Consider the following 27969-nt stretch of genomic DNA (forward strand, 5'->3'; position numbering starts at 1 on the left):
GGTGATCTGCCAGAGCCTCAGGCCCGAGCCACATCCCTGTTGCCCGCAGCCAGGAGTGGGGAAGGGTCCCGTATCAGGAGGGGACCCCGGCTTTATTAGACCCCCTGGCCTGGCTGAGAAAGCAGCAGGAACCCTGGGGGCTCTGCTCTTTGGCTACAGTTTGTTCAAAGAGGAGCAGGACAGAGGGTCACAGAGGCCACTCTGGGCCCTCGCTCCAGCCCTGGGAGAGAGGGTGTCTCCCTTCCCCTTCCCTGGTCTTGTCCCCTCAAGGCGGCTCGGCCTGGCACTGATCAGGTCAGGGAGGAAGTGGCAATCCAGGTCCTCCACCTGCCCGGGGTGCTTCTGGGTTCAACAAGGCTGTGGATGTCGTTCCTGGTCTGTGCGTGGTATCAGGCAAGCAGCCACTCACTTTCCCACCTTCTGGGGGCTTGTGTTCACAGTGCCAGCCATATGATTGGCTGTCTTGCCACCACCTGTGAAAGAGATCCCCAGATAGAGAAAGACCTTGCAGCCAACCTCACCTCTAACCTACCACCAGACTACGGACTGAGCAACAGGGAGGTGTCAGCCTCACAAGGATGCATGAGAGTTTGCAAAGGAGGCTGCTCTCAATCCAGGACTGGGGAGTGACAGGCAACAGCTAACACTGGGCCAAGGGCTGTGTCTGAATACTTAAGGCATAGAAACTTATTTAATCTTTACAGCAACCCTAGGAGGTAAGTGGATGAGAAACCGAAGCAGAGAGGTTAGGAAACGTGCCCATGAAGTCATAGCTGTTGTCAGGCCCTAGATTTGCATCCAAGAGCTCCTACCCACTCCTCCATCCCCACTGGCAAACAAAGCACTGCGATCACGAGGTAGACATTTCAGGCCTTGTTTAGGGCACAGACAGTCCTCCAAGGGGGAGAGGCGGAAAAGGAGGAGCCCAAAGACCCAGACTGGAAGTCGAACTCTTGCTCCACTACCCACTGGCTGGCTGACCTTCGGTGCATAAATGTCACCGTTCTGGGCCTCAGTTTCTCCATCTGTTGGATGAAGGGTTGGGCTCCCTCTTCAAGGGCTGACCAGCTATAGTGGCTTATATGTGTATGATTTAAATTCGCACAAGACACAAACCCTTGCAGTCATGCCCATTCTAAGAGCAGATTCTCACAGGGAGGGAGAAGGGGAAACGCACAGCCAGCACTGTCCAGTTTTCTAGAAATAGCCAGAAGTCGTCAGGGCCCTCCATGAAAGAGCACTGACTCCATATCCTGCTTCCTGACCTCTCCTGCACATGGATTTGCTGCCTCCCTTCCTCTGTCTGCTGCCCTGATGCCCAGAGACTCACCTGGGAGTGGCCTCTGTGTGGGGCCATCCTCCAAACTCCCAGGCCCTGTGGGGCTGAGCCTGGGTGACAAAGCCTGGATGAAGCAGGAGGCAGGCTGATTCCCAGGAAGCCACCTGCTGATGTTTGGTCCTCATCTTGTGCCCAGAGCTTTGTTGCTGCCTGTTGGGCAAAGAGAGACAGTGGCCTCCCCTTGATGCTGACCACAGGCCTCATGGGACACCTGGTGTGACCCAGGGAACTCTGTGCTGGGGATGGCTCCATTCGGTCCAGCAGGGCCTCCCTGGGCCTCTTCCACAGGTCCCCTCCTCTGCTCCTGCCTGCCCATGGGGACTAACCGAGGCTTTGCTACCTAGGACTTGGCATGCCTGGCCCCCAGGTCTGTGGACCACCGGCTCCTGCTCTCTGGGGTGGATTCCTAAGGAAGGGAGTGTATGCTGACTCTGCCCCCATCTTCCTTCTTACCAACTTGTTTCTACATCTTGGGGACATTGTTTCCACAGCCCTCACTAAGCCAGGTTCTCTGAGACAAGTCTTGTCCTTCATCCTCTCCTGGCTGACGTTCTGGGAGGCCTCTTACATTCTAGATAAGCATTACATTAAGAACAGTGCTGGGCACTGGGAGAGCACAGACGCCCCTATTCCTCTTGGAGCCTGACATCTCCTTGCACGGCCTACCACCCTGCACCAGTGTCCTCTTGTGGCTGGAGTCCCCATGGAGACCTGCCTCCTCAGCAGTGTTGTCCTCCTTTGGGGTCGAGCACTGGGCCTTCACCCCCAGAGCCTGAACCTGGCCTCGCAGGAGCACTTGGAGGAAATCAGGGAGGGCCTAAAGGACCTGAGGCTGTGGGCGGCCTTCAGCAAGGCCAACGGGGGCTGCTCAGACCACCTGGATGTCAGCAGGAGCACCTGCCAGCCACACTCAGCCACCCCGTTGCAGCAATGCCGGGTCCAGGGCTGGATTCCTCCAAATGCTCACGTAGCTTCTGGCTTCCCCCGCGCAGGGGTGCTCTGCCTACTGGGACTTCTAGCTTCCTCCCTGCATCTCCATCTGGGCCCCATCTGCCCCCTACTCTCTCCTCTACATCTGACCCATTTGAGTCTTCTTCCTTTGCCCTAAGCTTGTTTCCTGCAGTGACCCTCAGGAAAATCTCCTCTGTGGCCCTAACACCTACCCTTTGCTTCCAGGACTTCCGGAAATATGAGGAAGGCTTTGACCCCTACTCCATGGTGAGTGAGAACGCTCCTCCCCCTGGGGGGTCATCCCAGGAATGTGGGTAGGGGTTACAATGTACTCCCTCGGGCCTTGGGGGGTCCCAGGGATGAGGTGGGCATGTGAGGAGCCCCCAAGGAGCCCCATCTGCTCTTTTCTGTGAGGGCTCCTTGTAGAGAGCGTTCTAGTATGACCCATAGGACTGGTGTGTGTGTTGGGGGGCAGTAGGGTTGTAAGAACCGTTACACTTGCTGAGCAATGACTGTGTATCTGGGGCTGTGTGGTTTGCTGGGTTTTTATAGGGCATGGCCTCTCCCAGGCCTCCCAATATTCTCAAGAAGAATGGATCTGGGATTTCTGGGGTTACCACTTTGTGGGTCTGTGCAGCCCCCATGAGATCTGGGACCCCCAGGCAAAGACCAATGGGTGTGGGGTTGGGAAGGGTCTCCTTGGCCATGCACTCTGTGGGACCCCCACCTTCATCCTCCAGGCAGACTCAAGGCTCCCCACTGTCTGTTCCCTCTAGTTCACCCCAGAGCAGATCCTAGGGAAGGATGTCCGACTCCTGCGCATTAAGAAGGTACGTGGGGAGAGTGGAGGGCCTTGGGTGGCTCAGTGGGTTAAAGCCTCTGCCTTCAGCTCAGGTCATGATCTCAGGATCCTGAGATCGAGCCCCACATCGGGCTCTCTGCTCAGCAGGGAGCCTGCTTCCCCCTCTCTCTCTGCCTGCCTCTCTGCCTACTTGTGATCTCTCTGTCAAATAAATAAAATCTTAAAAAAAAAAAGAAGAAGAAGGTATGTGGGCACATGGAGGTCAGGCGGGCCACTGACCTTCTCTGCCCCAGCCCCCTCCCATCTTGGTCCTTGCTTCTCCTACTCTGGAGATGACTCTTGGGTGACTTCTCAGATCCCCACACTTTTCCTTTCTGCCTCAAGGATGTCCCCTCTTGTGGTAGGGTCGCACACCCAGGCCCCACTCAGGGTCCATGCCTCCTTTCCTCCCTGATGGCACTGTCGTTGGCCCCATGGCTTCTGCGGCCCTCTTTATAGCCCTGTCAAGGGGCTCCTGAGTACCCAGCTGTCCACAGGGTGCTGTCTGCTTGGCTCTCGAGGGCCTGTTTTTGTCCATCCAGGAGGGATCCTTAGATCTGGCCCTGGAAGGCGGTGTGGACTCCCCGATCGGGAAGGTGGTCGTCTCGGCTGTGTATGAGGGGGGAGCTGCTGAGCGACATGGTGAGTGGGGACCAGCCACAGTCCAGTGGTTGTACAGGGACCCAGGAAAGCACACGGCTGCCCATTTTGAAGTGGGCTGACCGTTGCTCAAGAATTCCCCCATCTGGATCCACCCGTCCGTCTACCGAGTCCCACATGTTGCCCGTAGGCATAAGATGGTGCCAGGACTATGGGCATACAGCCCACCAGACCCCACCCAGCCCTTCAGGGCTCCCCATCTAGTGGTGAAAACATGCTCAGAATTGCTAGATTCCGGCCATAACAGTGCAGTGTGCTAAGAACTGACAGAGGACTGGGGGAAACGGAGCAAAGTTGTGGGACTCTGAGGGACCACTGACCCACTAAGGGAAAGGGGACCAACAGGAAGGCTCTCTACAAGCACCATACCTGAGCTGAGCCTTAAAAGATAAGTTAATATTAGCCTCATGATGGTGGGAAAGAACTTTACAGGAAGAGGGGGCAGCACAAGTAAAGACAAGAGAGAAAGCATCCAAACCTTTCCCGTCCTCATAATACTAAGGGTCGACATCTGTCGAGAGCTCTCCATGGGCCGGATGTGATTCTAAGTTCCTGCATCTACTCTGTGTCTAAAGCGTTCACATGTATTATTAATTCATTTAATCCTCACGACAACACCAAAAGTAGATGCTATTATTACTCTCATCGAAGCTTAGGAAACCGAGGCACAGAAAGGTAAAATGCTTGTTCAAGGACCCACAGCTGGAAAGTGGTGGAGGCCGGACTGGAACCCAAGCCATTTGGGCATTTTGCTTTACTTTTGTCTAAAACCCGCTCACCTGTCTGAGGGTGTCTGCGACTCACCATTAGCAATTTCTTCTTCCAAAACCAGGAGTCTACTCGTGGGTCTTTTGTGAAGGAATCGGTGGCCTCAAAGGAGGAGCCTTGGGCCCCTCGCCTTTCCAGGCCCGAGCAGGAATCCTGTGGTCAGGTCCCTTCTGGGCAGTTCTAGGCTCCAGTTGGTGGGACGGAGGGTGTGTGAGCACCTGCAGCAGGAGGGGTGATGGGAAAGTCACCTGGTTCAGTGGGTTACAAAGGCGAGTCCAGCTCGGCCACCTATGGCCTTGGTAAGCTCAAGCCTGGCTCTCACAGTCACACTCGGAGCTGTCATTTCAGCTATGGAGGGGGACCCGCTTCAAGGCAGGTGCCATGGCCCAGGGCTGCCCTTCCAGCCTACACCCTCCTCCTCTTCTGTCCTTACTTCTGGGCCAGTTGAGGGAAAGACACATGTTTGCTGTGTCTGGCAAGGAAAGAGGACCAGAATAAATGGGTGACCTTTCCGGGGTCCTCTCCTCCTTATAAAGCCGCAGCCCAACCACTTGCTCCTGAGGCTCTGTCTGGAATTTGGACAAAAAGAAAAAGTGACCTCTCCCCAGGCCCACTGGCCAGAGAAGGCTGCTGTCTACAGTCTGGTCCCACACTGCTTTGGGCATACCAGTAGCTGTTGACATTTTCTCCAGGACCACAGGTGTTTTAAGCCACTGCCACATCATCTTCGGTATCAATCACTACGTTCCTATGGCCTTCATGCCTGCAAGAATTCTGGATGATTATTTCACCATAATCCAGAGAATTTGCTGTGGACACCAGAACTAAGGAAAAGTCCTTAAAAACATTTTTTTAAAGGTTCTTAAGTTGAAGATGTATGAGAAACTGTGCACAATCTATCCATTTCTTGGAGAGCCACAATACATATTAGCATATTCAAGGCTCTGACAAGTTCTGCAGTGAGTAACTGTGCTCAGCTTATAACTCAGCTCTTCTCAAATTTATTGGACTACAGGTCATCTTATCCAGGAAGACCTTTAACATCATTTATTTATTTGAGAAATATATTGAGTTCCAATTTTTGTGCTAGATATTACGGCAATTGCTGTGGATATAGTGGTCAACCAGAGAGACGTTCCCTGCTCTCGTGGAGCAGACAGTCTGGTGGGAGGGACTGTTAGTCGGCAAATAGATTTATGAGTACAAACTGTGAGAATGGTCTGCAGGAAGGGACTCTTTGAGAGAAGAGAAGAGACCTGCTCGAGATTGCATGCATTTCAGAGCAGTCTTCTCTGAGACGACATTTCACCTCAGCTCTAGAAGAAGAGAGGAGGGGGCAAGAGTCCCAAGTGAAACAGCATATGAAGACTCCGGGGTAGGAGAGAGCTTGGCCTGGTCAGGGGCCTGACGCAGACAGCACGGCTGGAGCACAGACAGGGACAGCTCACAGAATTAGCTCATATTTCTGGTAACCTTGTCGGTAACAGAGGTCTGCCTCCCTCTGGAATAGCAGAGGCCTGTACAAGGCTAGGGTGGTAATGGTTCATCAGTTCCACTGAGCTCAGGTGAGGGAGTGTGGGCAGGGTGGGTAGGAAGTGCTCTGAGTAACATGGCGGATTGTTTCCCCTTGTGCCTTCTGAGCCCATCAGAAGCCGGGCATCAGGCTCCTTTCTGCAGCCCTCCAGGGACCTCCTGCCCACCCACCTCCCACCGCCTTTGCTAAGTCCGGGGCCAGGCACATGTCATATACAGCCCAGATGACCAGTCAGCTTCATCTTCTTGCAGGTGGCATTGTGAAAGGAGATGAGGTCATGGCGATCAATGGCAAGATCGTGATGGACTACACCTTGGCTGAGGCTGAGGCCACCTTGCAGAAGGCCTGGAGTCAGGGGGTAAGAGCAAACCCGCTCCCTGCCTCCCTCCCCTGCCTGCCTGCCTTAAACCCTGGCCTCTGCAGCCAGAGCTTACAGTCAGGGTACCCCATCCCGGGGTGGGTTTCCAGGGTCCAGGGAATTCTTGGGTGACATATACATAACCCATCCAGCCAGTGGTCTCAATATGACACGATGGGATTCAGAAAAATAAATGTCAATTCCTGACCTTGAGTTCAAAGAGCAAGTGGCACAAATACAGACTCCAGGAGACCAGGTATGACAACCCATGCAAGAAAAAACTTAAGTTCTTCTCTAAGTGCACACTGATCAGGAATCAAAAATGCTTGGGGCTACTGGAAAGTATGAATAGAAGTAGAGTGCCCAAAATGGAGGAGGGTCTGGTGGTGGTCTGATCTGTGCTCATTAGCCACTTGGGTCAAGGCCACCACATAAGGTCTCCCAGGTTGTGCACTGCACAATCCGAGGGGATGCCCTCCTACAGATTACAGTGTGGATGGTGCCCTCTAATGTTGAGCAGTGCACAACCTGTGCAACTGTATGCAGGCAGCCGAGCCTGAGGTATTAAGTTCAGAGCCGAGGAAGCTGACCAGATGGGCCTGGGACCCACATGAAGGGATGTGGAGAAGAGAAGACTCATGGGTAACATGATGACTGTCTTTGATTATCTGAAGAGCTGCATTATGGTAGAGGGAGCTATGTTTCTTGAGGGATGGAGGGAGTTCTGGGGAGAGTTTTCAGTGCAATGTTAGGACCTATTGCATGGTAGAGGGGCCCAGTAATACTTCACATACTTTTTATTGGATACACCCAAGCCAAGGGTGAAAATGATGGATAAGCCAAGGATGGCAATGATGCCACTGAGGGGATTCAAGTATTAGGGTCAGAAAGCGAAGCCTAAAGTTCCCTGATTGGAAATGCATCAGAGTAACCTAGGGAGCTTGTTAAAAATACTGTTTCCCAGGACCTACCCCAAATCTCCAGGGGCCAAGTCTATGAGTCTAGAGTTTTAAGAAGTCCCCCAGGTGATTCTGAGGTTGCAGCCTGGCCCTGGTCCACAGATCAACAATTGGGAGCTTAGTGTCCTTCGAGGATCTGTAAATCTTGGCCTAGAGACTGGAAGATTCCCCAGACCATGGATCTGCACAATGAGGCCCATCCCCACCAGAAGGACCTCCAGCCTTCTGGTGGGGAAGAAGGCCTCTTCCTGTGGGAAGAAGGCCCAGCCAGCTGATCCTGAGCCATGGTGCCCAGGAATGAGAATGGAATGTCCAGGAAAGACATACCATCCATCCCTGAGCATGCCCGAGTCACAGGGCTTCTTTCCACAGGACTGGATCGACCTCGTTGTTGCTGTCTGCCCTCCAAAGGAGTACGACGATGAGCTGTAAGTGTATGCGGCCCCTGGCCCTCTGCTTCTTCTTTCTCCTGCTCCAGAATCTTGGCCACCTTCTCCCGGTCCACCCTCCGCTTTCATCCTGCCTGAACGGTCGGTCCGTGCACACAGCTTCTAACCCAGAACCAAGTCACTCTGTCACAATGTCAGCATTGTCTGGGCTGCCTCCAAGACTCTCTTGTCCAAATTCTACTTTACATCTGGAAAACTGAGGTCCATCCAGACACAGCCAAGGTCACAGACCAAGAAAACGATGAAGTTGGGACAGACTCGGGATTTCTGATTCTCCACTCAGGACTTCATCTCCTGCACTGTCATCAGCTAGTTTAAAGACAATTAAAGACATCAGCTAGTTTTAAAGACGTTTTTTAAAAAATGTCTTTTACTCTCTGGTAGTTCTTCCCAATATGTAACTGCATTCCTTCACGCTGTGTCTCTGAGCAGCCAGGACCACAGGGTTTGGCCCCATCCAGCAGGACCTCCAGGGAGCTTGAGACAGTCTCCATCTTGCTCTAGGATCCCCTCTATGTCTGTCTCTCCATGTATCTCTTTTATTCCTGTCTGTGTATCTGTATGGGTCTCTCTACCTCATTGTCTCTCTCTTCTCTCTATCTCTGTCTCTCCTTTCCCTGTCTCCGTCTCCTATATCTTTCCCATCAATCTCCCTCTCCCATCTGCCCCACTCTCCTTCCTCCTTCTCCCCCTTCTCTCTTAACCTGTCCTTTTCTTGCTTCCTCGAATCCTGGCCTGAGCCGGTGCTAATCTTTGTTAGTGTGTATCCATTTCTCTCCTCTCTCTCTCTCTCTCTCTCTCTCTCTGTTTCTCTGGTATCTAGTCTCCATCCTCATCACTTTCCTACCACCCACACATGTATTTCCCAGTCCCCTGCTTGCCTTTGCTTCCTCTGCCCAGCACGGTCTGAGTTCTGTGCACATCTAGAAGAAATCAGGGTCGTGTAGCAACTAATTCTGGACCCATTTCCTAGGCAGGACCCGAGGCAGGAGACAAGTGTAGGGAAAGGTCTGATGGAGCTCTGCCTAGAAATAACCAAGCCCTGTTTTGTGTTTCCTGCTCTGCTCTGCGAATGTAGCTCTGCTCTTCCCTCCTCTGCAGCCGAAAGCCCCCAGCCAGTCCGAAAGGTCCTTGAAGACCGTGCTCCCATGCCCAAACATGGGCTCCTCCTGCAGCTGGAGCCCAGCAGCCCCCCACAGTGAATAGGCAGGCGGGCTGCAGGGCCCTGCCTGTACATGCTGTGTGCAGTGACCGTCTGCTGTCCGTGCTGGCGTGTTCTTTGGACTGGGGTCTGGAGCGCTGCACAAGGCACCATCCCTGGAGTGCCATCCAGGCCTGCCATCAGCCACCCTGGAATTTTGTCCAACTCAAAGACCCTCCTATGCTCACTTTGGCAACACATATACTAAAATTCAAAGACCCTCCTGCTCAGGGAAGGGAAGCAGAGCCCAGTCTATAGCATGCTCGGGACCTGGGTATCCTGACTCACCACAGGCCCTGTGGGGCACCCATAGGAGTGGGATGGAGCAGGGAGCACCATTCTCTGCTGGGCACAGACAGTGCTTCAAACCAGACATGACGGGCTGCATGAGCCCACGGGAGTACAGCCTGGATTTCCCCTTAGAGGGATCCCCTCCCTGGGAACATCATCCTCTGGGGACCCCTGCTCCACTGGGCCCCCGTGCTTGGGCAATTCAGGCTTGTCCAAAGAACCAGGGTTGGCTTCTCAGAGCTGTTCATGTCCTGTTGTGACTTGTCATGGCCTGAGCCCAGCTTGGACCAAACTGTCCTCTGTGCCTTCTCTCTCTCTTGGCTCCGGCTCCCTTGACAGTGTCCTCTGGGGGACACTGTGGAGCCCAGTTTGGCGCTGTTTCCCACTCTGTGACAGAGCTGTGCTCATGGACAGAGCTGGCAGGTAGCCATGCGCTGGTGTTTGGTGTGGCCTGAGGCCCACAACTGGCAGTATCTGGGGCAGACCCAAGCCTGGACTTGTTGACTTTTCTGTTACAAGTTTCTCAAAACATTAGGGCCTCATGCTCCCAGGACAGTTGGCCTGCTCTGCCATGGCTCCTGGGATGGCCTCCATGGCCCTCTGTTTTCTGCCACTTGTCCTGTGCTCTTTGTGAGGGACCCCAGCCCCTCTGCCTTCTGGTCCCCTCCTAGCTTATCCCAAGTATCCCTCTGCCATCCCTGGCCTCCCGTGTGCTGTGGCTATGGCTGCCATGTGGGGCTTGGGGCCCGCCTTGGACCGCCAGGGAGGGTGTCCCTGGGCTGAGTGTGTACCCACAAGGCCTGCACCCACCTGCTTTGTTTCCTCTTCCCCATAGGACCTTCTTCTAAAAGCCCAGAAGGAGAAACCAAATTCACCCCAAGAAGCCAGTGAGCTCTGGATTCACCCTCCCGAACACAAAGCCTGGAACCAGCCTTGAGAGATGCCAGCGTGCAGGCCCCCTGGAAACCTACAGCCAGCACCCGAGGATTTCCAACTCCCACTAGCCCTGAAGTAGGGCTGCATAAGTAGGGCTGCATAAGAGTAGCGCCATGGGCCGCTCCTCTGAAGGTCACCACGGAGGGAGGAAGTAGCAGTTCTGAAGAGGGCCCCTGGGATTCAGATTCTCATTTCTTTCTTCCAGTCCTGTGAATTTAGTCTCTTCCAGCCCCGAGATAGCAAGAATTCAAGGGAATTCTCAAGAAGTCAAGGGAATTCTCAAGAAATCAAGAGTTTGGGCACGTGGGTGGCTTAGTCATTTAAGCGGCTGCCTTTAGGCTCAGGTCATGATCCCAGGGTCCTGGGATCGAGCCCCATGTCAGGCTCCCTGCTCAACGGAGAGCCTGCTTCTCCTTCTCCCACTGCCTGCCTCTCTGCCTGTTTGTGCTCTCTATCTCTCTATCAAATAAATAGATAAAATCTTTAAAAAAAAAAAAAAAAAAGAAAGAAAGAAAAAGAGAGAGAGTTCTTTCTTGAATTCTAACAGGACCTGACTCCCGATTCCCTCTCCTCTCTCTCCTGTTAATTGCTGCCACAAACCTTCCTCTGAACTCATTAACAAAATAAACTGCTTTCATTTCCAGCTTCTGGGAATGAGTGTGGATTGGGGCAGCAGATTCAAGACTCTCAGATGAAAAAAACATACGGTCTTAGCCCTTATCAAGAGTGGGAAACAGGACCCAGTGCTAGGATCTGGGTCTGACATGAAGGACAAGATGAAAGGTCATGGCTGGCTTGGGGCAGGGGGGCTGGGGCCGTAGGAGATGGGCTGGGCTGCGCTTTGGGTCTTCTCAGAGAAAGATGGTGGAAATGAAGCCATGCGATAGTCACTTTGCTCAGTTCCAGAAAGCACAGTTGAAGGCAGAAACCCCAGAGGATTTCCTCTAAGCACGGGATGCCCCAGATTCACTCGGGGCAGCATGACCACCGCTGCTTCTCCTGCCGTCACCAAGACAGGATGTGAGGGAGGGAGGAAGGTGCATGGAATCCCCTCCAGTGGGGCCTCATGGAAAGAAGCCAGGGCCTGAGGCAGGAGGGTGTGACTCCAAAGGGCTGGCGGGAGGTAAGTCGAAGCCCTCCCGGTTACAGGCTCCAGGGGTGCTCTCAGCCTAGCTCCGGTTAAGAAGGGTCATCAGGGCGGGTGTCTCATGGAACTCCCAGGCTAGGAGACATGGCATCCTGGGTCTCCTAAGACTTGGAAGTGGAAGGTAGTTCTGATTCAAGGTGTCTTAGAGGAGTGAGTCTCTCGGCTAAGGCCGAGGGCTGTCTCTGCCACCCCTTCCTCTGTGTCCTCAGAGCTCAGCGTGTAGCTTGGCCATCATAATCCTCCACCTTTCAGCCTGAGCTCCACCACCACCCTGACTCGGTTCCATTTCCCAGCTCCAAATTCCCCAGGCAAAGTCTGAGGGGGTGGCCCTGGGCCAGGGACCAGTCCTAGGTCCAGTCAGCTAAGGTTGGGCCAGAGGCAGGTCATGTCCTCCCCGATATGGCTGCTGAGGCAGCTGGGACTGTGGGCAGCCGAGTGGTGCTCAATGGGAGGGGCAGAACGAGACAGAGAAACTGCTGGACTCTTTGATCTCAGTGGAGACAAAGCCACAAGGACCTTTTAGTAGCTGGCTCCCAGAAACAGCAACCATGCCGAGGAATTCCCTGTGTTTTCTTATTAGCTCCTAACCTAGCTCTGGAGATGATTCCACAATGAAGGTAAAAGGAGAGAGCTCGTATTCGCTGACATATGTTACATACTGGGACTGGGCTGGCCCCGGGTGTCTGCCACCTCCAAGCGCAATGACTGGCATTGGTGCATCACCCCCCCAGGAGCCTGGCGGGAATGGCCAACGCTGAGATGGCACTGACTGCAAACCAGCTACTGCTCTAAGCATTAAGCTCATCTACTCATCTACTCCCCTTAACTCGATGAGGAAGGTACCACTGCTACCACCAACTCCATTTTATTATGAGAAGACCGAGGCATAAAGAGGTTAAGTGACGTCTAGGTCACATGTGAGGAAGTAGTGGAACGAGCATTCAGAACCCAGGCAGTCTGGCTCCAGGGACCACCCCCTTCTCCACGGTCTGCTGTGCGGGGCAGGGCGCCCCGTCGCTGGAATGTCACAAGTTCTAGGCCGTTGGCAGAACAACTCTCCTCACCACGGAGGCACAAACAGTGTTCTGTTCGGTGACGGTTCCATCCTTTTGCAACCGGCAAGCACTGCTGTTGAAGCCTTCGGCCCAGAATCTCACCAGTTCAAATTCATCTCCAGCTATTCTTAGGTATTGGCACCCAGAATGAATGCGCGTGTCAGTGCTTATCAAGACCTGATGAGTGACACAATAAAGCGGGCTTCGAGCCCCTGGCTAGAGGAGATGGGCAAGAAGGTGCGCCACTGGGCAGGGCAGGAAGAGAGAACAAAGGGAGGCCCAGGACTTACTGGGTGATGGGAGTCCCGAGCCATCGGTCTGTCTGGAGCGGGCAGGGTGTACAGACTATGATGGGTTCTAGCTTCCTTTTCTGTGAGGCCTGACTCCCTCTCATCTGTTGGCAAGGAAATCATGTCTCATGTATTGGAAAGTTGTTCCATGTTGAATCCGAAGTACACACAGCTTTAAACGCTGGCAGGAACCAAGTAAGAATTGGGAAGGTCCAGAGAATGTGTACAGAGGTGGGGGCCTCAAACAGCTCTTGACCTTCTGTGGGGGCCACAAGGAGCACTGCTGAAGCAAGAGTCCACCGAGGGCACTGGGTCAAGCATGAGAATCCACGTCAGGGCTGACACTAAAACCCGCCTAGGCCAAGGAGGGCCCATGCGCCACCAACTCCTTCCACCCTAATGGCCTTCATTGCTACTTCAATCCCAGGGCTCTAGCCAGCCAGCCAGGCAGCTACTAACAACTGATCTGATCCAGTCCACAAGGTGAACACATTTGCCACCTTTGAACCTAACCCACATCATTGGGTGCTTGGGAAAATTGAGGCCAAGGAAGCAACAACTTACACAGGGTCCCCTTAAGTTGGAGGCAGAGCTCCATTTCTACTGCACTGTACAGTGGGGGAGAAAAAAACAAGTAAAAAGACTGGGAATTTAAGGATGCCTTTTGACTCTGAACTTTCAGCATTTTATCCATCTTATTGAAGTTGCTTCGACAGCAAGTCCCTGGGGATGCTGAGCCGGCTTTGAGCCTCTCACCTCCACATCTGGAAGTCAGAGTAAAAGGGCCAAGTTTAAAGCCTCTGTGCTTCCAAGACACCCCCTTTGGGCCTGTGAAGGGCTGGGAAGCTGGTTTTCACCCATTCCACCCTAATTCCCCAAGCTGAGATTTGGATAAGAAACTGTTTCCAGAGCTAAGAGTCCTTTTCTCCTCCTGTCCCTGGTATGACCCTTCCCAGCTCCCTGGAGCCCTGGCTGACCATGCCTCTGTGAGAACTGGAGGGAGCAGGAGGGACCCTTGGAAAAGGCAAGTGGGGCTGGCATAGGGAGAGGGCCCAGGGCCGGAGGCCCGGCCACAACTGTTCTCCTAGGACCTCGGGTTTATAGCTCAGGGGCCTACCCACTAGTTAGTAGTTTGCTACTAACTTCTAGGTGTTTGCTATGTTTCAAGCACTGTGCTGAGTCCTAAGTGTGTAGTGACATTTAATCACCATAAGACATTTTTGGGGTGCTTGGGCGGCTCAGTCAGTTAAGCGTCTGACTCTTGATTTTGGCTCAGGTCATGCGGTCATGATCTCAGGGTCATGAGATTGAATCCTGTGTCAGGCTCTGGGCTAAGCACAGAGTTTGCTTAAAATTCTCTTTCTCTCTGTCCCTCCCCCTGCATATGCTTGCTCACTCTCTCTCTCACTCAAAAAAATAATTTTTTTAAAGATTTTATTTATTTCCTTGACAGAGAGGGAGAGCGAGCACAAGCAAGGGGAGCAAGGCAGAAGGAGAGGGAGAAGCAGTCTCTCCGCCAGCAGGGAGCCCGACGTGGGGCTCAATCCTAGGACCCCAGGATCACGACCCGAGCTGAAAGCACTCAAATGACTGAGCCACCCAGGCACCCAATAAAATCTTCTTAAAAAAAGATTCCTAAGAGACAGACGATCTTCACTGAGGACCCCAAGACAGCAAGACTTAGATGGCAAGTGGCAGAGGTCAAGGACTTGGCTGCAGAAGCCCGTATAAATAACCACCATGCTGCCCTACCTGGTGAGAAAGAAAGGACATACAGAAGGTGATTTCGGGAGCATTAGGCAAAACCCCAGCCAGAAAATCATTCCTCTCTGCCTCTATCTTCTCTCTGCTTCACTGTGTCCCTCACACCATAGAATGACCCAGCCCAAATCCGGCTCTCCTTCAGACCCTGCATTGCTGTCCACGCTGTCCTCAAGACAAAGTTCAAACTCAAAATTCAGTATTACCCGACAACTTTTCCACTGCGGTCTTCTCCCCATCACTTCTTTCACTGCAGCCACACTGAACTCTGGATTCCCAGGCTTCCACGCTCTATCACTTCTCTGTGTCTTTGCACATGTTCACTCAACCCCATCCTCCTCATGTCTGCAAGAACTTCTATGCATCCTGCAAGGCCCAGGTTGACTGTAAAAGGGGAATTTGGGGTCCTGCATGGAGGAAGTGCTCAGTCAGTGTGAGCTCTTTTCTCCTCCTGAGATGGACCCTTTAGGTTGTAAGTGATGGAAATCCAATTCAGGATGACCACTTAAATGAAAAATCCAGGAGTACTTGTTGTCATGCCTGGCTGGAGTAAATGTTAAAAGCATCAGGAATCTGTTGGGCTATCTATAATTGTCAGGGGTCACTAGAGAAGGGCGGGAGGATGGAGAGAAAGGGAGGGAGATTTTTTGAAGGAATTGGTGCACACAATTGTGAGGCTTAACAAGTCCAAAAACCTGCAAGGTAGACCAGCAGGCTGGAGATCCAGGGAAGAGTTGATGGTGCAACTCAAGCCCCAAGGCAGTGTGGAGGCAGAGCTTCCTCTTCCTCACAGGATATCAGTCTTTTTCTATTAAGGCCTTCAACATATTGGATGAGGTCCACCCACATTATGGAAGATCCTCTTCCACAAAATCTACTAATTTAAATGTCAATTTCATCTAGAAAATTTAAATGTTAATTTCATATAGCAACATCCAGACGTATCTGACCAAATACCTGGGTGCTGTGGTCTAGCCAATTGACTCATAAAGTTACCCATCACGCTATCTGTTGTCTCTCCTCTCCTCTAGTTGGCTGCATTCTCAGATGAGCTCTTCCCCTGTGATGTCAAGATGGCCTCCGGCATTCAAAACACATTTTACAGCTAGGACAACATCAGTAAAAAAAGCATATGTGTATCCTAATAGTCTAATAGTCTCAGCTAAATCCTGAGGCTTCACTCTGGTTAGCTCGACTTGGTGGTAAGGTCTTCCCTGATTGGCCAGGCACGGTCCCATGTCCACCCATGGAGCGGCACTAGCGCCCCAGGGACTGAGTGAAGAGAAAGAGGCTTTCCAAAAGGAATGTCAGGAGGCTGTTACAGAGGAAGGAGAAATAAGTCCAGGCAGGTACAAAGCAGCATCCACTAAGGTCCCCACAAGCTCCCTGTCTCCCTGTGATCTACTCCAGGGCCAACGTGTGTGGTTCACGAGGCCAGGACACTAACGTGGTATGCGGAACCCTCACCAGGTCCCGGCTGTCGGGACTGGCTCCTCGGCCACCACGTGGGGACAAGAAATGGGGTGTGACCGCAGAACTCCAGAGCGCCAAGAAACAGGGGTTCCAGCCCTTGCTTTCCAAAAGTCCTGAGAAGTGAGAGCTGTGTATTTTCAGTCTTACCTCCCTTTCTCAGCTGTAAAAGGGATATAAATAGTACCTACTCCACAGAGTGACAAGAATCAAAAGGAATATAGATAAGATGCTTAGAAACAGTTTTTGGATCCTAAATTAACATTAACTTTTTAAGAATCTGGCTATAGAAGAACAGCTTGGAGCCCATTGCTTCCCAAAGGATGGGGTTCCTGAAGGAGGGTTCTTTGTTCCTTACTCTGCTTCTGTGCCCCCCACACTTACAACCATAGCAGCTGGGGAGAACTGCCTCCCCTCTAGGCATGTTAAGACCAGAAAGCCTGCCATGCACCTTCCTTTTCTAGAGAAGCAGCACTCACTCCCCCGGCAGGCTACCAGCTGAGTGTGTGTATGTGTGCATGTGTGTATGTGTGTGTTTGTGTGTTGTGTGCACAGATTGGGTTTTCAAAAAACATCTTTATTAATTCTATCCTGAGTGTGCACATAAGCTATCCTATAACAGAAACAGATTTCCTCTCAATTACCTTTCATTTCAGTAAATGAAAAATGTGTTTGTGCCCCCTCCCCCGGCTCAAGACCCTCCCCCAGGGTCATGTGATGAAAACCAGATGGAAAAATCTCCTGCATGAGCGGTGGGCCACTCCATAGGCAAGGGATGGAAAGCAAGGGATTTTTTCCACTTAGACACAGGAGAGAGGAAGCCATCCCCCTTGCCCTCCAGAAAAGGGAGGAGAGAAAAACTTAATTTCTTTGAGACGTGTTGGAAAGGATCATAGATTCTCATCCTAGAGTTTTGGAATATACACACCTAGGGAGATAGAGCTCTAGTCTTCTGGCATCTTAGGGGTTTAACCTAGGAACACTACCCTGACTATAACCTTTTGGCCCTCTTGGGGAGATAAGAAAAGTTATATTATCCCTTTTATAAATTGTGGTAAAATACCCTTAACATGCAATTTGCCATCTTAGTCATTCTAAGTGTACGGTTCAGTGACTCAGCACATCCACATTATGGTGCAACGATTACCACTGTCCACTTCCAGAACTCTTTATCTGGCAGGCCTGAGCCTCTGTGTCCATTAAACAATGTCCCACTCTCTCCTCCCCTCAGCCCTTGGCAACCACATTCTACTTTCTGTCTCTGTGAATCTGACTACGCTAGGTGCCTCGTGTAAGTGGCCTCGTATTTGCCTTTTATTTCACTTAGCATAATTTTCTCAAGGTTTACCCATGCAATAGCATGTGTCAGAATGCCCTTCATTTTTAAGGCTGTGTAATGTTCCATTGTGTGGATAGACCACATTTTGCTTATCGTTCATCTGTCAATGGAAACTCGAGTTACTTCCATTGGCTCTCGCGAATAATGTTGCTATGAACACAGGTGTACAGGTATCTTGAGACTCTGTTTTCAATTATTTTGGACATATGCCCACAAGTGGAATTGCTGGACACATCTTATTATCCCTTTGGATAAGAACAATTATCCGGACAAATGGCTACAGATCTAATGGTCAGGGTATATGAAGAGCAAAGCACTTCCAGGGAAAGTGAAAAGAAAAGTTCCCTATCTTTAGCTCTTATTCTCTTATACACTTGCAAGGATTGGGAGGGTAGGGCATTTCACAAGAGCCCTGATAAAGTAAAGGAACTGCCCTCCCCCCCGGTCCACACACTGGCCACAGGTGGGCACACCACAGACGTTCTCAGCGAACATCACGGGCAAGCAATGAAGGCAGCCCCCTCAGAGGAAGGAGAGTTTCACCTCTCTGCCTGTGTGCTGAGAGCTGGACGACTCTTCTGCCGAGGACGATCCTGAGACCAGAGAGTCAGCCTAGACTCCACTGTTCAGGCCCCATCATTCACTGGACAGATACCATGGAGCAAAATTCTACCTGACGTGGCCCCAAACCCTCAGCGCAGTCCAACAGACACCCAGCCAGCAGCCAGCCACCTCCGGCCCGCGGTTGCTAACTCGGGAGGCACAGATGGATTTAGGGAGAGATTATAAACCCCAGCATTTGAATCTCCTTTTGAAACTGTGCTCCAAAGCTTTTACCCAATTTTCAAAAGTATCTCTGACTCAAAAGAGGTTAAATCCACTCTCATAAGAGGGTGACAATGAAAACAAAGAGCTTGGTAGCAAGCTGTTAAGAACTCCCCAAAGACTGAACAGTGAGCTCCTTTGGTATCAGCCCTGTTTTCACTACTGTATCTCCAGCAGTCAGTAGGGTCCTAGCACCCGGGATGTGCTCAATAAAGATATGCCAACCAATTAATGAAGAATCTGCCAAAAACAAAGAAAATGCACCTTAACGATGTAACGTAAGTCAATGAGAAAGTTCAATTCCATTTATAGACATCAGTTTTTCAGCGAGGTATGCCAACATACAACTGTTATGCCCATGGGTAAAATTACCACTGATTGATTCGTTCGCTCATTCATCCACCCATTCATTTAATTATCAGATATTTATTGAGACGGAGCACCTGATCTGTGCCAGAATCAAGGCTCCCGTAAGACTCGGTCTCAGATCTTAAGCAGCTCCCAGCCCGCTGGGGCAGACAGACCGCAAGTGAACCCTCAAGGCACTGGGTGGCAAGGGCAGTGACATCGAAGGTACAAAAGACCCAAGAGAGGGACCTTTAAGTGACCCAGCTTGGAGGAGGCTCAGGGAAGTCTTCAGCAAGGAAGTAACATGTGAGTCCCGTGCTGAAAGCTGAGAAGCAGGTTGTGAGTGAGGGAGGCCTGGTTTTAGCTTCCATTGCCCAGTGCTGGGCACACACAACAGGTGCACCCTAAAGGTGGGTTGTCAAATGAAGACTGGTCATCTGTAGGGCAGAATCTAAGTGGGGATCTCCTTAGCTGAAAATTCCAGAGTACTAGCAATCCAGGCGCCATGATTTTCCATGACTCTTCTCAATGTTTCCTATCCCAGAAAGACTCACTTATTCCAGCCTCCCCACATTTAAACGCTGATAACCCTCCCCAGCCAGTCTCCCTCCTTCTTCACCTGTACAGGCTGGGCCATCGCTCAAGACCACCTTTTACCCCCAAAGCTTCCAGCAGTCTACCTCTCCATGGTCAGTCACCTTTCTTTAAAAAAAAAAAAAGTATTTATCTTATTTCCCAGCCAGATTGTAGGCCCCTGAAGACAGAGACAATCTGTTATTTCTTTATCAGGAGACAATGTGGTAGAGAGCAATGGTTCTCAAATGCTGCATGCATCAGAATCACACAGAAGACTTGCTAAAATAGATTTCTAAACTTTACTTCCAGAATTTCAAGATTTAGTAGATTTCTAACAAAAGAACCTCTGGGATGGGAAGCACATGGGTTCCAGACCCAACTGAACCCAAATTTCAATCTAGGCTATGCATCTCACTGGCTGTGTGAGCTAAGGCAGCTCCCTTAGCCTCTCTGGGCCTCAGTTTCCCAAGGACACAATAATACTCACTTTGCAGTAATACAAGGGAACCCAGCTGTCACCAGATGGATATTTAATAAGTGTCTGTTAATTTATTGGCTAACTGCCTCAGTTACAAGCTTACATATCCATTTTTGAACCAGGTTATTTCTCCCAATTAAGGGATCAACAATACTTCAACATTCTCCTCCCCAACCCTCTCCCACCAGGGGGATGAACAGCAGAATTTGATTTGAATTCTCCAGCTCCAAAGGAAAAGGTGATGCTTCTCTCCAAACCACTAGGCTCGCTTTTCTTTTTTTTAAGATTTTATTTATTTATTTGATAGAGAGAGAGATCACAACTAGGCAGAGAGGCAGGCAGAGAGAGAGAGAGGGAAGCAGACTCCCTGCTGAGCAGAAAGCCTGATGTGGGGCTCGATCCCAGGACCCTGAGATCATGACCTGAGCTGAAGGCAGAGGCTCAACCCATTGAGCCACCCAGGTGCCCCAGGCTCACTTTTTTAAAACAACACTTCTCCAGGGTCTATCCTTTGCCCAAGTCCCAGATCACCCACATCATTAAATGATTGTCTTCTCAAGGGCACACTTGGCTATCCAAAAAGTTTCAAATGAAACATATTTACAATTTGAATTTTTGATATACTCATTTTAGCTAAAAATAGATTTTGACTATGTGGGGCATGAGGGGAGTACTTTGGCAATGTTTCCTTCAGGCAGGTAAATGTTAGGTAGTGGCTGTGAGTCTCTTTCTCATCCCCAATTCTCAGTCCCTCCTACCCTGCCTCCTTTCCAGGTCTCTGCTTGCCTGAATGGAGAGCACTTTCCCTGCCCAAGCAGCAGAGAGAAGCGTCTTCTTCTTTTTTCCCCAGCAGAATCACAGTCGCTGACATGCCCCACACTTACTTCCATTGAAGTGCTAAGTTTCACCTGTGCACAAGGAAGTCAGCCATATACATGAAATGCAGGCACAGGCTCAAGATTTTATTTATTTATTTGACAGAGAGAGAGATCACAAGTAGGCAGAGAGGCAGGCAGAGAGAGAGGAGGAAGCAGGCTCCCTGCGGAGCTCGATCCCAGGACCCTGAGATCATGACCTGAGCCGAAGGCAGTGGCTTAATCCACTGAACCACCCAGGCACCCCTCAAGCATCGAGTCTTAATAAGAACCCTGGACTGGCTCTGCAGACACCACTGCCCGACAGGTCTCCATGCACCGCCTCACACCCTCTTTCAACTAGATCACTTCCAACACCCCCTTTTTTTTTTTTAAGATTTTATTAATTTACTTGACAGAAAGAGAGATCACAAGTAGTCAGAGAGGCAGGCAGAGAGAGAGGAGGAAGCAGGCTCCCCGTCAAGGAGAGAGCCCGATGTGGGGCTCGATCCCAGGACCCTGAGATCATGACCTGAGCCGAAGGCAGAGGCTTAACCCACTGAGCCACCCAGGCGCCCCCCAACACCCTTTTTTGCCTTTCTCGTTTACCCCACCCCTACCCCCAACTCACCCATTTCTCAGTAGGATGCTCCAAGTGGTAACTGGGTTCTGCTACCTAATTTGGTGGGAGTCCTTGGGCAAGTGGATTTTCCTCTTTGCCTCTTTCTCACCTGTGTAATGACAAATAGATCACCTGCCTTAAGGGGAAAGGACAATCAAGCCAGATAATGCAATAAAGGGCTTGGCACTTTGTTCTGGGCCACTTAAGTTTTAGGTAGGAACTCAATCAATTGTTAAAAATCAGTAAGTGTTGCAGAATTATTTATAACAGCCAAGACACGGAAACAACTTAGGTGTCCATCAATGTGTGAATAGGTAAAGAGAATGTGGTATATATACACAATGGAACATCACTGGGCCATGAAAAGAAGGAAATCCTGCCCTTTGTGACAACTTGGATGAAACTTGAGGAATCATCCTAAATTAAATAAGTCAGAGAAAAGACAAGTACTGTGTGATCTCACCCACATGTGGTATCTTAAAAAGTTGAACTCATAGAAACAGAGAACACACTGGGGGTCACCAGAGGCAGGGGGTAGGAGTTAGGGATGGAGGAAGGGGGTAAATGTAGTCAAAAGGTACAAGCTGCCAGAGTTTTAAGAAAAATTAGTTTGGGGGATGTAATGTGTAGCATAATGACTATAGTTAACAACACTGTATTATATATTTGAAAGTTGCTAAGAGAGTACGTTCTAAAAATTCCCATCACAAGGAAAAGAATTATAAGTATGTGAGGTAATGGATGTTAACTGAACTTATATGGTGCGTGTGTGTGTTTATGTGTGTATAATCAATATGTTGTACCTTAAATGCATACAATGTTATATATCAATTATACCTCAATAAAACCAGGATGGGAGGGAAGGGGGAAGAAATCAGTGTCTTGGGATTTGGGGCAAGAAGACCTCATGATCCATGAGGGGGGAATTCTTCTTCCTCTTCTATAGTTGAGGGTCAAGGAGGAAAGGCTGGTCAGGGGTAGAGAGCTAGGACCTGAACTTCCTCAGCACAGAGCTGGGTCCAGGAGCCTCTGCTCAGGGAACAGGAGCTGAGATCCCTCTGGGGGGAGGGGAGGAAGCTGCGACAATTTGTCCTACAGAGCCTGCCTCACCTGGTCTCAGCCCCGGCTCTGGCAGGGCCTCCAGGCCCAGGCAGCAGAGGCCTGTGGTGCCTGCCAGAGGCACCTGTCAGGGACCAGGCTGTGCCAGAAAGAGGCATCCTTTTTGGCTGAGCCCAGATGGAGGTTCTGCAGTGTGGCCTCAGGTGGGGACAGGGTCAGGCCAGCGAACCTCATGAGATCACTGGGCCGCTCACATGAAGTCATTCCCATTTGTGACTAATGGAAGTTGTCTCCAAAGCAAATCACCGCAGGGTCATTGGTGTGCCCGCTTCTCCCACACAGAGGCCCCAGTCTGCGGGGCCCCCTGGCACTCAAGTACTCCCATTCAGTGCCCGTGACTGATGCTATGGCTGGGCAGTTCCTTTGGTCTCCAACACGGAGAAAAGGCAAAATGTGCGGATGGACAGGGAGGGTTCCCCAAAGGTCTGTCCTTTGGGGTCTGCACTCTCTTCTCAGGAGATAAAGTCTCAGGGACAGAAGAATCCTCGGTAGCCCCAGCATCCCTTTGAGAACCAGTTAACAGCACACTCTTTGAAGCCAAGAACAACTGGATTTGGATCCTTTCTCTACCAATTCCCAGCTGTGTGATCCTGGAAAAAGATCCCCTGAGCCCCGGTTTTCTCGGCTAATAGTAACTCTCAGGCAGTTAGTCTGTGACATAAAACAAGAAATGTGTGTGGCACACACTATACACACTCAGCAAATGTTGGTGAAATGGAAGGGAGACCATCTTATTCTCTTGCCCTGCCCCCCCACCAACTCCATTTGTCCAGAAAGACTCAGGTTTGGGAAGGGAAATGAGGCATGCTTGAGAAACCCCAAGTGGGTATGCGAGCAGAAGGCAAATGCTGAATCGCTCAGGAAAAAAATGAGGAGCGTGTTTTTTTGGAAAGTCTGTGTGAAAGAAAGGAAGAGGAGACATAAGATATACACAAGGGACAAGACCTTTGGGGGTAAAGAAATGATGGAATTTTACTAAGTTCCTTCTGTGAGATATGCGAATCATGTCTTGCCACCTCCCCATGGAGAGTCCAGTAAAGCCTCCATTTCTAATCCATGCAGTGGGGAGCAGGGCCTTTTGGGGGATGCCATGAGAGAATGAGTTTGACCACATGTGGCCTCAAGGATATAGAGCATCAGGCCACCCATGGAGTCACACTTCTGGGCTAAGTTGCTATGGTGTGATCCTGGACCAAACCTTCAGTGGGCAAGAACAAGAACTTGATTAAATTTCTATTTCAAGCCCCCACTCCACCAGGCAGGCAGTAAACATGAACATGGGGCTTTCTAGAAGTTTCTTCCACACTTCCCCAGTTATGTGGTGCCAAGAGACTTGGGGAGGCTCCATCCTGTGTCTGCAGCAAACACCCATGCAAGAAAGGCTGAGGACACCAGTCTCTGTCAGTCTGATGGCCCTGCCCTGGGGCAAGGGAAACTTTCTTCAAAATAGGCCTGGTATGGATTTTCTGGCACAACCTACACATAGTCATCCCCTTGCTGGGAAGCTTCCTTGCTCCCTGCCTTGCCCAATATACACACATGCACAGCAGGCAGGCAGGGAGGCTGGGCACAGGTTTGTTCTCGAGAACTCCCTCCCCTTCTCTCCTCCTGACAATAGGGCAGTATGGAGATAAAGGGGGACGTGACTTTTCCCTCCCAGGTTCCAGGCATGACAGTTTGTCTATAATTCAATCCTCTCTTTTAGTGATTTTGCAATCTTCTATGCTCCCCTGTGGACACTGGCTTTGACACAGCAATTGTCTGCTTTCCACTTGGCCCCCGTTTCACAGACACCTGTCTGAAGGGGGGAGGGGAGGGTTGGTGGAGAAGACATCTTTTCCAGTCTGTACAGATATGCCTACTTTATTCTGCATACTTGTTGCATAGTGTGGATGTTACCATAATTTTTGGTTTTGTTTTTAATGAGCTCACTGTTGACTGGGGCTATTGAAGGGGTTAATTTCTCGAAATACCACCCCACTCTATTATGTCACCATTATCATCCTAATGTCGCTCTCTGCCATGGTCAGGGACACACCTGGTTGGCCAGATAAAGACAGGACACTGGAGCACCTGGGTATCTCAGTCAGTTAAGCCCTGACTTTTAATTTCATGTCATGTCATGATTTCAAGGTCCTGAGATCAAGCCCCACCACAGGCTCCATTCCAAGCCTGGAATCTGCTTGTCACTCTTTCCTTCTGCCCCTTCCCCTGCTCTCTCTCTCAAACAAACAAACAAACAAACAAATGAATAAATAAATAGTTTGGGGGGTGGGGGGAGACAGGGCTCTAAAGCCTGAACAACCCCATGGCTGGAAGGGAGTTTTTCTCAAGATTTGCTCCAAACCTTCCCCTGCACAAAGGAAGGGAGGAGCCCCGCCTACGGCCACACCCATCCAGTAGACACGTGGGTGGAAGAATCCAGGTCTCTGAAAGCCACCTCAGGTTTTCTATTTTGCCGGGAGGAAGGCAGAGCATTCTCAAAGGGGAATACTTTTGCTCCGCGCTAGGTCTTAGGTGCCTGCGGTTCTTCTGATCCCTTGCTTCAGAAACCAGCCGGCTTGTTGGAAGTGGGAAAGCATGAGGTCAGCGCCTCCCCACAGACATGCGTAGCTCCGTGCCTCCTGCTGTAAAAATAAATGGTTTCATGCTACGGAGGCTCCTCCACGTCCATGCCTTGAACATCTTTCCATGTCAAAATATATAACTCTACTTTATTCTCTGTACTATCTCAGTATTTCACAGTATGGATATTACCATGTTTTTTGTTTGGTTTCTTTTAACCAGCCCTCTATCGATGAATATTTGAATTGTTGCCAAGATTACAATACATGCTATAGCAGAAGTCTTTCCATGCCTCCTTGTGCACATGACTCCACACTTTCCAAAATAACTCTAGCACCCACATGGTGGGCAGTGTGATGAGTATCCTCTCTATAAAGCCAGGTATATAGGAAGGTTGGAATTTGGTCACAGTCACACAGCAGGTTTGTGCTGGAGAGAGCAAACGTGGTGCCCCCTCCAGTCTCCAGAACTAACACTCCCAGATAGTCCCAGCTGATGATCCCTTAAGTCCTTTACACATGGATCCAGCTTGGATTGAACTTGGCCTTTTGCTTATTTAAATGGCCCTGAAGAGCAAAGTGTGGGGGCTGTGCCAAGCTTAAGGTCAAGGGAAGGAGAGACCACTAGATAACCTTCAGTGACTAAGGGTGTCCCAGACGTGGGATACATCATTTGATGAAGAAGGCTGGGCTATCTTCCTGGTTTACAAAGCATATTTATACCTGTGATTTCATTTTACTCCTCTGGGGTGTGTATTATTATCTTCCTCATTTAGGAAGGAGGAAATTGATGCACAGAATAAGAACTTGTCCCACATCACACAGACTAGTAGTGGTAGAGCCAGGACCAGGAATTTGTTCTTTAAAAATACATGTATCATCACCACTAAAAGGAAAAATAGCATTCCTGAATGTGTGAAAAACTGAAATTGCAGCTACAAAAATAAAATGGCAGCCTCACAGAAAGTTTGAAGAAAAAAACGTGGAATGGCAACAAAAAACTTTAAAAAAAAATCTTATTAGGTGACCACGGGCACATTATCTCATGTCTCTGAACCGTGGTCATCTCGTTCTTACAGAAAGAGAATGGTATTAACAGTAGTAATAACACGGCAATGGTAGCTAGTATATACCACACTCTGTTCTAATGCAATTTCCATTTCTGAGCGTCCCCTAAAGATTTGCATTCAAACATACATATTTAATGCAGCTATAATCACAGGAAACACACAATTTTGTTTCCTGGGTTTTCACCCGACATTATCTCGTAACTTTTCCCGACTTGTCTACACGGATTCAGCAATCATCTTTTCAGAGGCTGTATCCCCCAGATTGATTAACTCTTGCTGCCAGTGCTGGATAATTTGCTGTCACCAAGTTTTCATTATTCTGACGGATACTGGGGGAAGCATCTTGTGACTTCAGAGACATTCCAGAGTCAGAGACTAACAGAGGCCCTCGGACCCTGAGCTCCGCTCTCCCTAGGCTATTCACCAAACCCCACCTGCCCCTTGCCAGGGTGCTGGGTTCTGCTCTCCCCTCTCCCAGAGCCTGAGGCAGAGCTGAGACCTTGCCTGAGAGCATCCTGTAAAGGCTAGGAGCCTCAAAGCAGCCTCAGAACTAGAAGCTCCTAAGGATAAAGGCTGAAAAGAGCTTCCCTTGGCGTTCCCCTAGCCCTCCTGAGAACACGTGTATTTATTCTCCATATCCCTAACTCAGAGAATTCTTCTAAAATTCAACCTAAAATCCCATTTATCCCTTCTTTCTTCATAGGATGTAAACTTGTTTTTCTTTTTGGTCAGGGACCTGTGAGAATCTCTCAGAAGGTGTAGGAATTCATTACATTGTCTTTATAATTCCACCAGGTCCCACCGCTCCTCAAGCCTGTTGGTATCAGATTAAGCATACAGCTGAGGGTGACATTCTCTTTTTCCACCCCTCCTGGCTGCCTCCCATTGCTTTTCCTGGGTTTAATTCCATAAATGCCTCTTTTTCAGCCTTGGGCAGGAACCCATTCTACCCATTCACCTGACAGTCAACGTTCTTATGTATTAGATGCATTCTTGAGGGAGACGGGGCGGGGGTGGAAGAGAGGATCTGAGGAATTGGGTTCAGTTATGCTTCCCCACTTGTTGGCGGTGAGACCTGGGGTCAGTACAGGTAACCTCCCTGAGCCTCACTGCCTCATCAGAAATGTGGGAGAAATTATAACCTGTACTTAGCAGGAGTGTTGAGAGATCCCCTTTGAGAAAGGGCTGGATACACTGTAAAGCACCTATGAGCGCCCCGCACATGGGACCACTTTTGAAAAATATGCCAAGTGTTCCCCAAGGCAATGATCTTCACTGCTTTTCTTATCCATGTGGGGTGAGGGCTTGCCCCACCCCTGCCCCCACTTGGACCCTCTGATCTAACTACGTCCACCCTCGCCAAGTCCAAGTGAGCCCACCTCTCAGCCCGAGGCGGTGAGCAGCTCGGACTCCCAATTCGAACGCCCCCACTCAGGATCCCACTAGGACCCCCCTCTCTTCTGTCCACCCCCTCACACCCAGACTCGAGCGTGCCCACCCACCCAGCCTCCCTTCCCTCTTTCCTCCAGCACACGCGCGCAACGGGGCACTCAGAGCGTCCTCAAGCACATCTGGGCGCGCGGGCCGCCACAGCTGGAACGCGGGGCTGGGGGGCCGCGCGGCCAGGGCGCTCGGGCTCCTGGCTGCTGACCCCCAACCCCCACCTTCCACCCCACCCCCACCCCACCCCTGAGCCAGGCAGGTAGCGGAGCGAGGGCGGGGTGGGGGGGGGTGCAGCCCGAGCACCGGCGGGGCGGGGCGGGGCTGCGGGGGGGCGGGGGCCTGACTGCCGGGCCCAGCGCCGAGCGGCGAGGGACAGAGGCGCGGGAGGCGCGTGGAGCCAGCCGCAGCCGCAGCCGGAGCCCGAGCCCGCGCCCGCGCCGCCATGCCCTTGGCCTTCTGCGGCAGCGAGAACCACTCGGCCGCCTACCGGGTGGACAAGGGCGTCCTCAACAACGGTTGCTTCGTGGACGCTCTCAACGTGGTGCCGCATGTCTTCCTGCTCTTCATCACTTTCCCCATCCTCTTCATCGGTGAGCGCGCGGGGAGCGGCGGAGGAGGGGAGGGCACAGGAGCGGAGGGAGGGGGAGGAGGAGGCGCCGCGCGCGGCACTGCTCTCTGCCCCCCTCCGAGCCGGCGACCGCCGCTCGCCTCCCTCCCGGGG

At 51.0% G+C, this 27969-nt stretch overlaps 2 protein-coding genes and 1 long non-coding RNA gene across 10 annotated transcripts in view; 2 read left to right on the top strand and 1 right to left on the bottom strand.

The window, feature by feature from the left end:
• Positions 1-10930, top strand: part of USH1C (USH1 protein network component harmonin) — a 46498-nt gene extending 35568 nt beyond the window's left edge. For both annotated transcript variants that reach the window (XM_046017932.1, XM_046017931.1), the window contains 6 exons: positions 2516-2557; positions 3067-3120; positions 3674-3773; positions 6345-6451; positions 7783-7838; positions 10187-10930. In XM_046017932.1, the coding sequence (XP_045873888.1) occupies positions 2516-2557; positions 3067-3120; positions 3674-3773; positions 6345-6451; positions 7783-7838; positions 10187-10199 (372 nt within the window). In that variant the 3' untranslated portion in view covers positions 10200-10930. The remainder of the gene's footprint in view (positions 1-2515; positions 2558-3066; positions 3121-3673; positions 3774-6344; positions 6452-7782; positions 7839-10186) is intronic.
• LOC123950064 lies at positions 1-27803 on the bottom strand. The gene is made up of 4 exons (XR_006820120.1): positions 27736-27803; positions 21062-21161; positions 4596-4777; positions 1-1489 (listed from the first exon to the last, which is right to left on the bottom strand). It is a non-coding gene; the product is annotated as an uncharacterized LOC123950064 (long non-coding RNA).
• Positions 27628-27969, top strand: part of ABCC8 (ATP binding cassette subfamily C member 8) — a 73733-nt gene continuing 73391 nt past the window's right edge. For all 7 annotated transcript variants that reach the window (XM_046017923.1, XM_046017924.1, XM_046017929.1 and 4 more), the window contains exon 1: positions 27628-27838. In XM_046017923.1, coding sequence (XP_045873879.1) covers positions 27691-27838 — 148 coding nt within the window. In that variant the 5' untranslated portion in view covers positions 27628-27690. The remainder of the gene's footprint in view (positions 27839-27969) is intronic.

This window comes from Meles meles, chromosome 8 (genome assembly GCF_922984935.1).
Source record: "Meles meles chromosome 8, mMelMel3.1 paternal haplotype, whole genome shotgun sequence".
Classification (NCBI taxonomy): Eukaryota; Metazoa; Chordata; class Mammalia; order Carnivora; family Mustelidae; genus Meles; species Meles meles.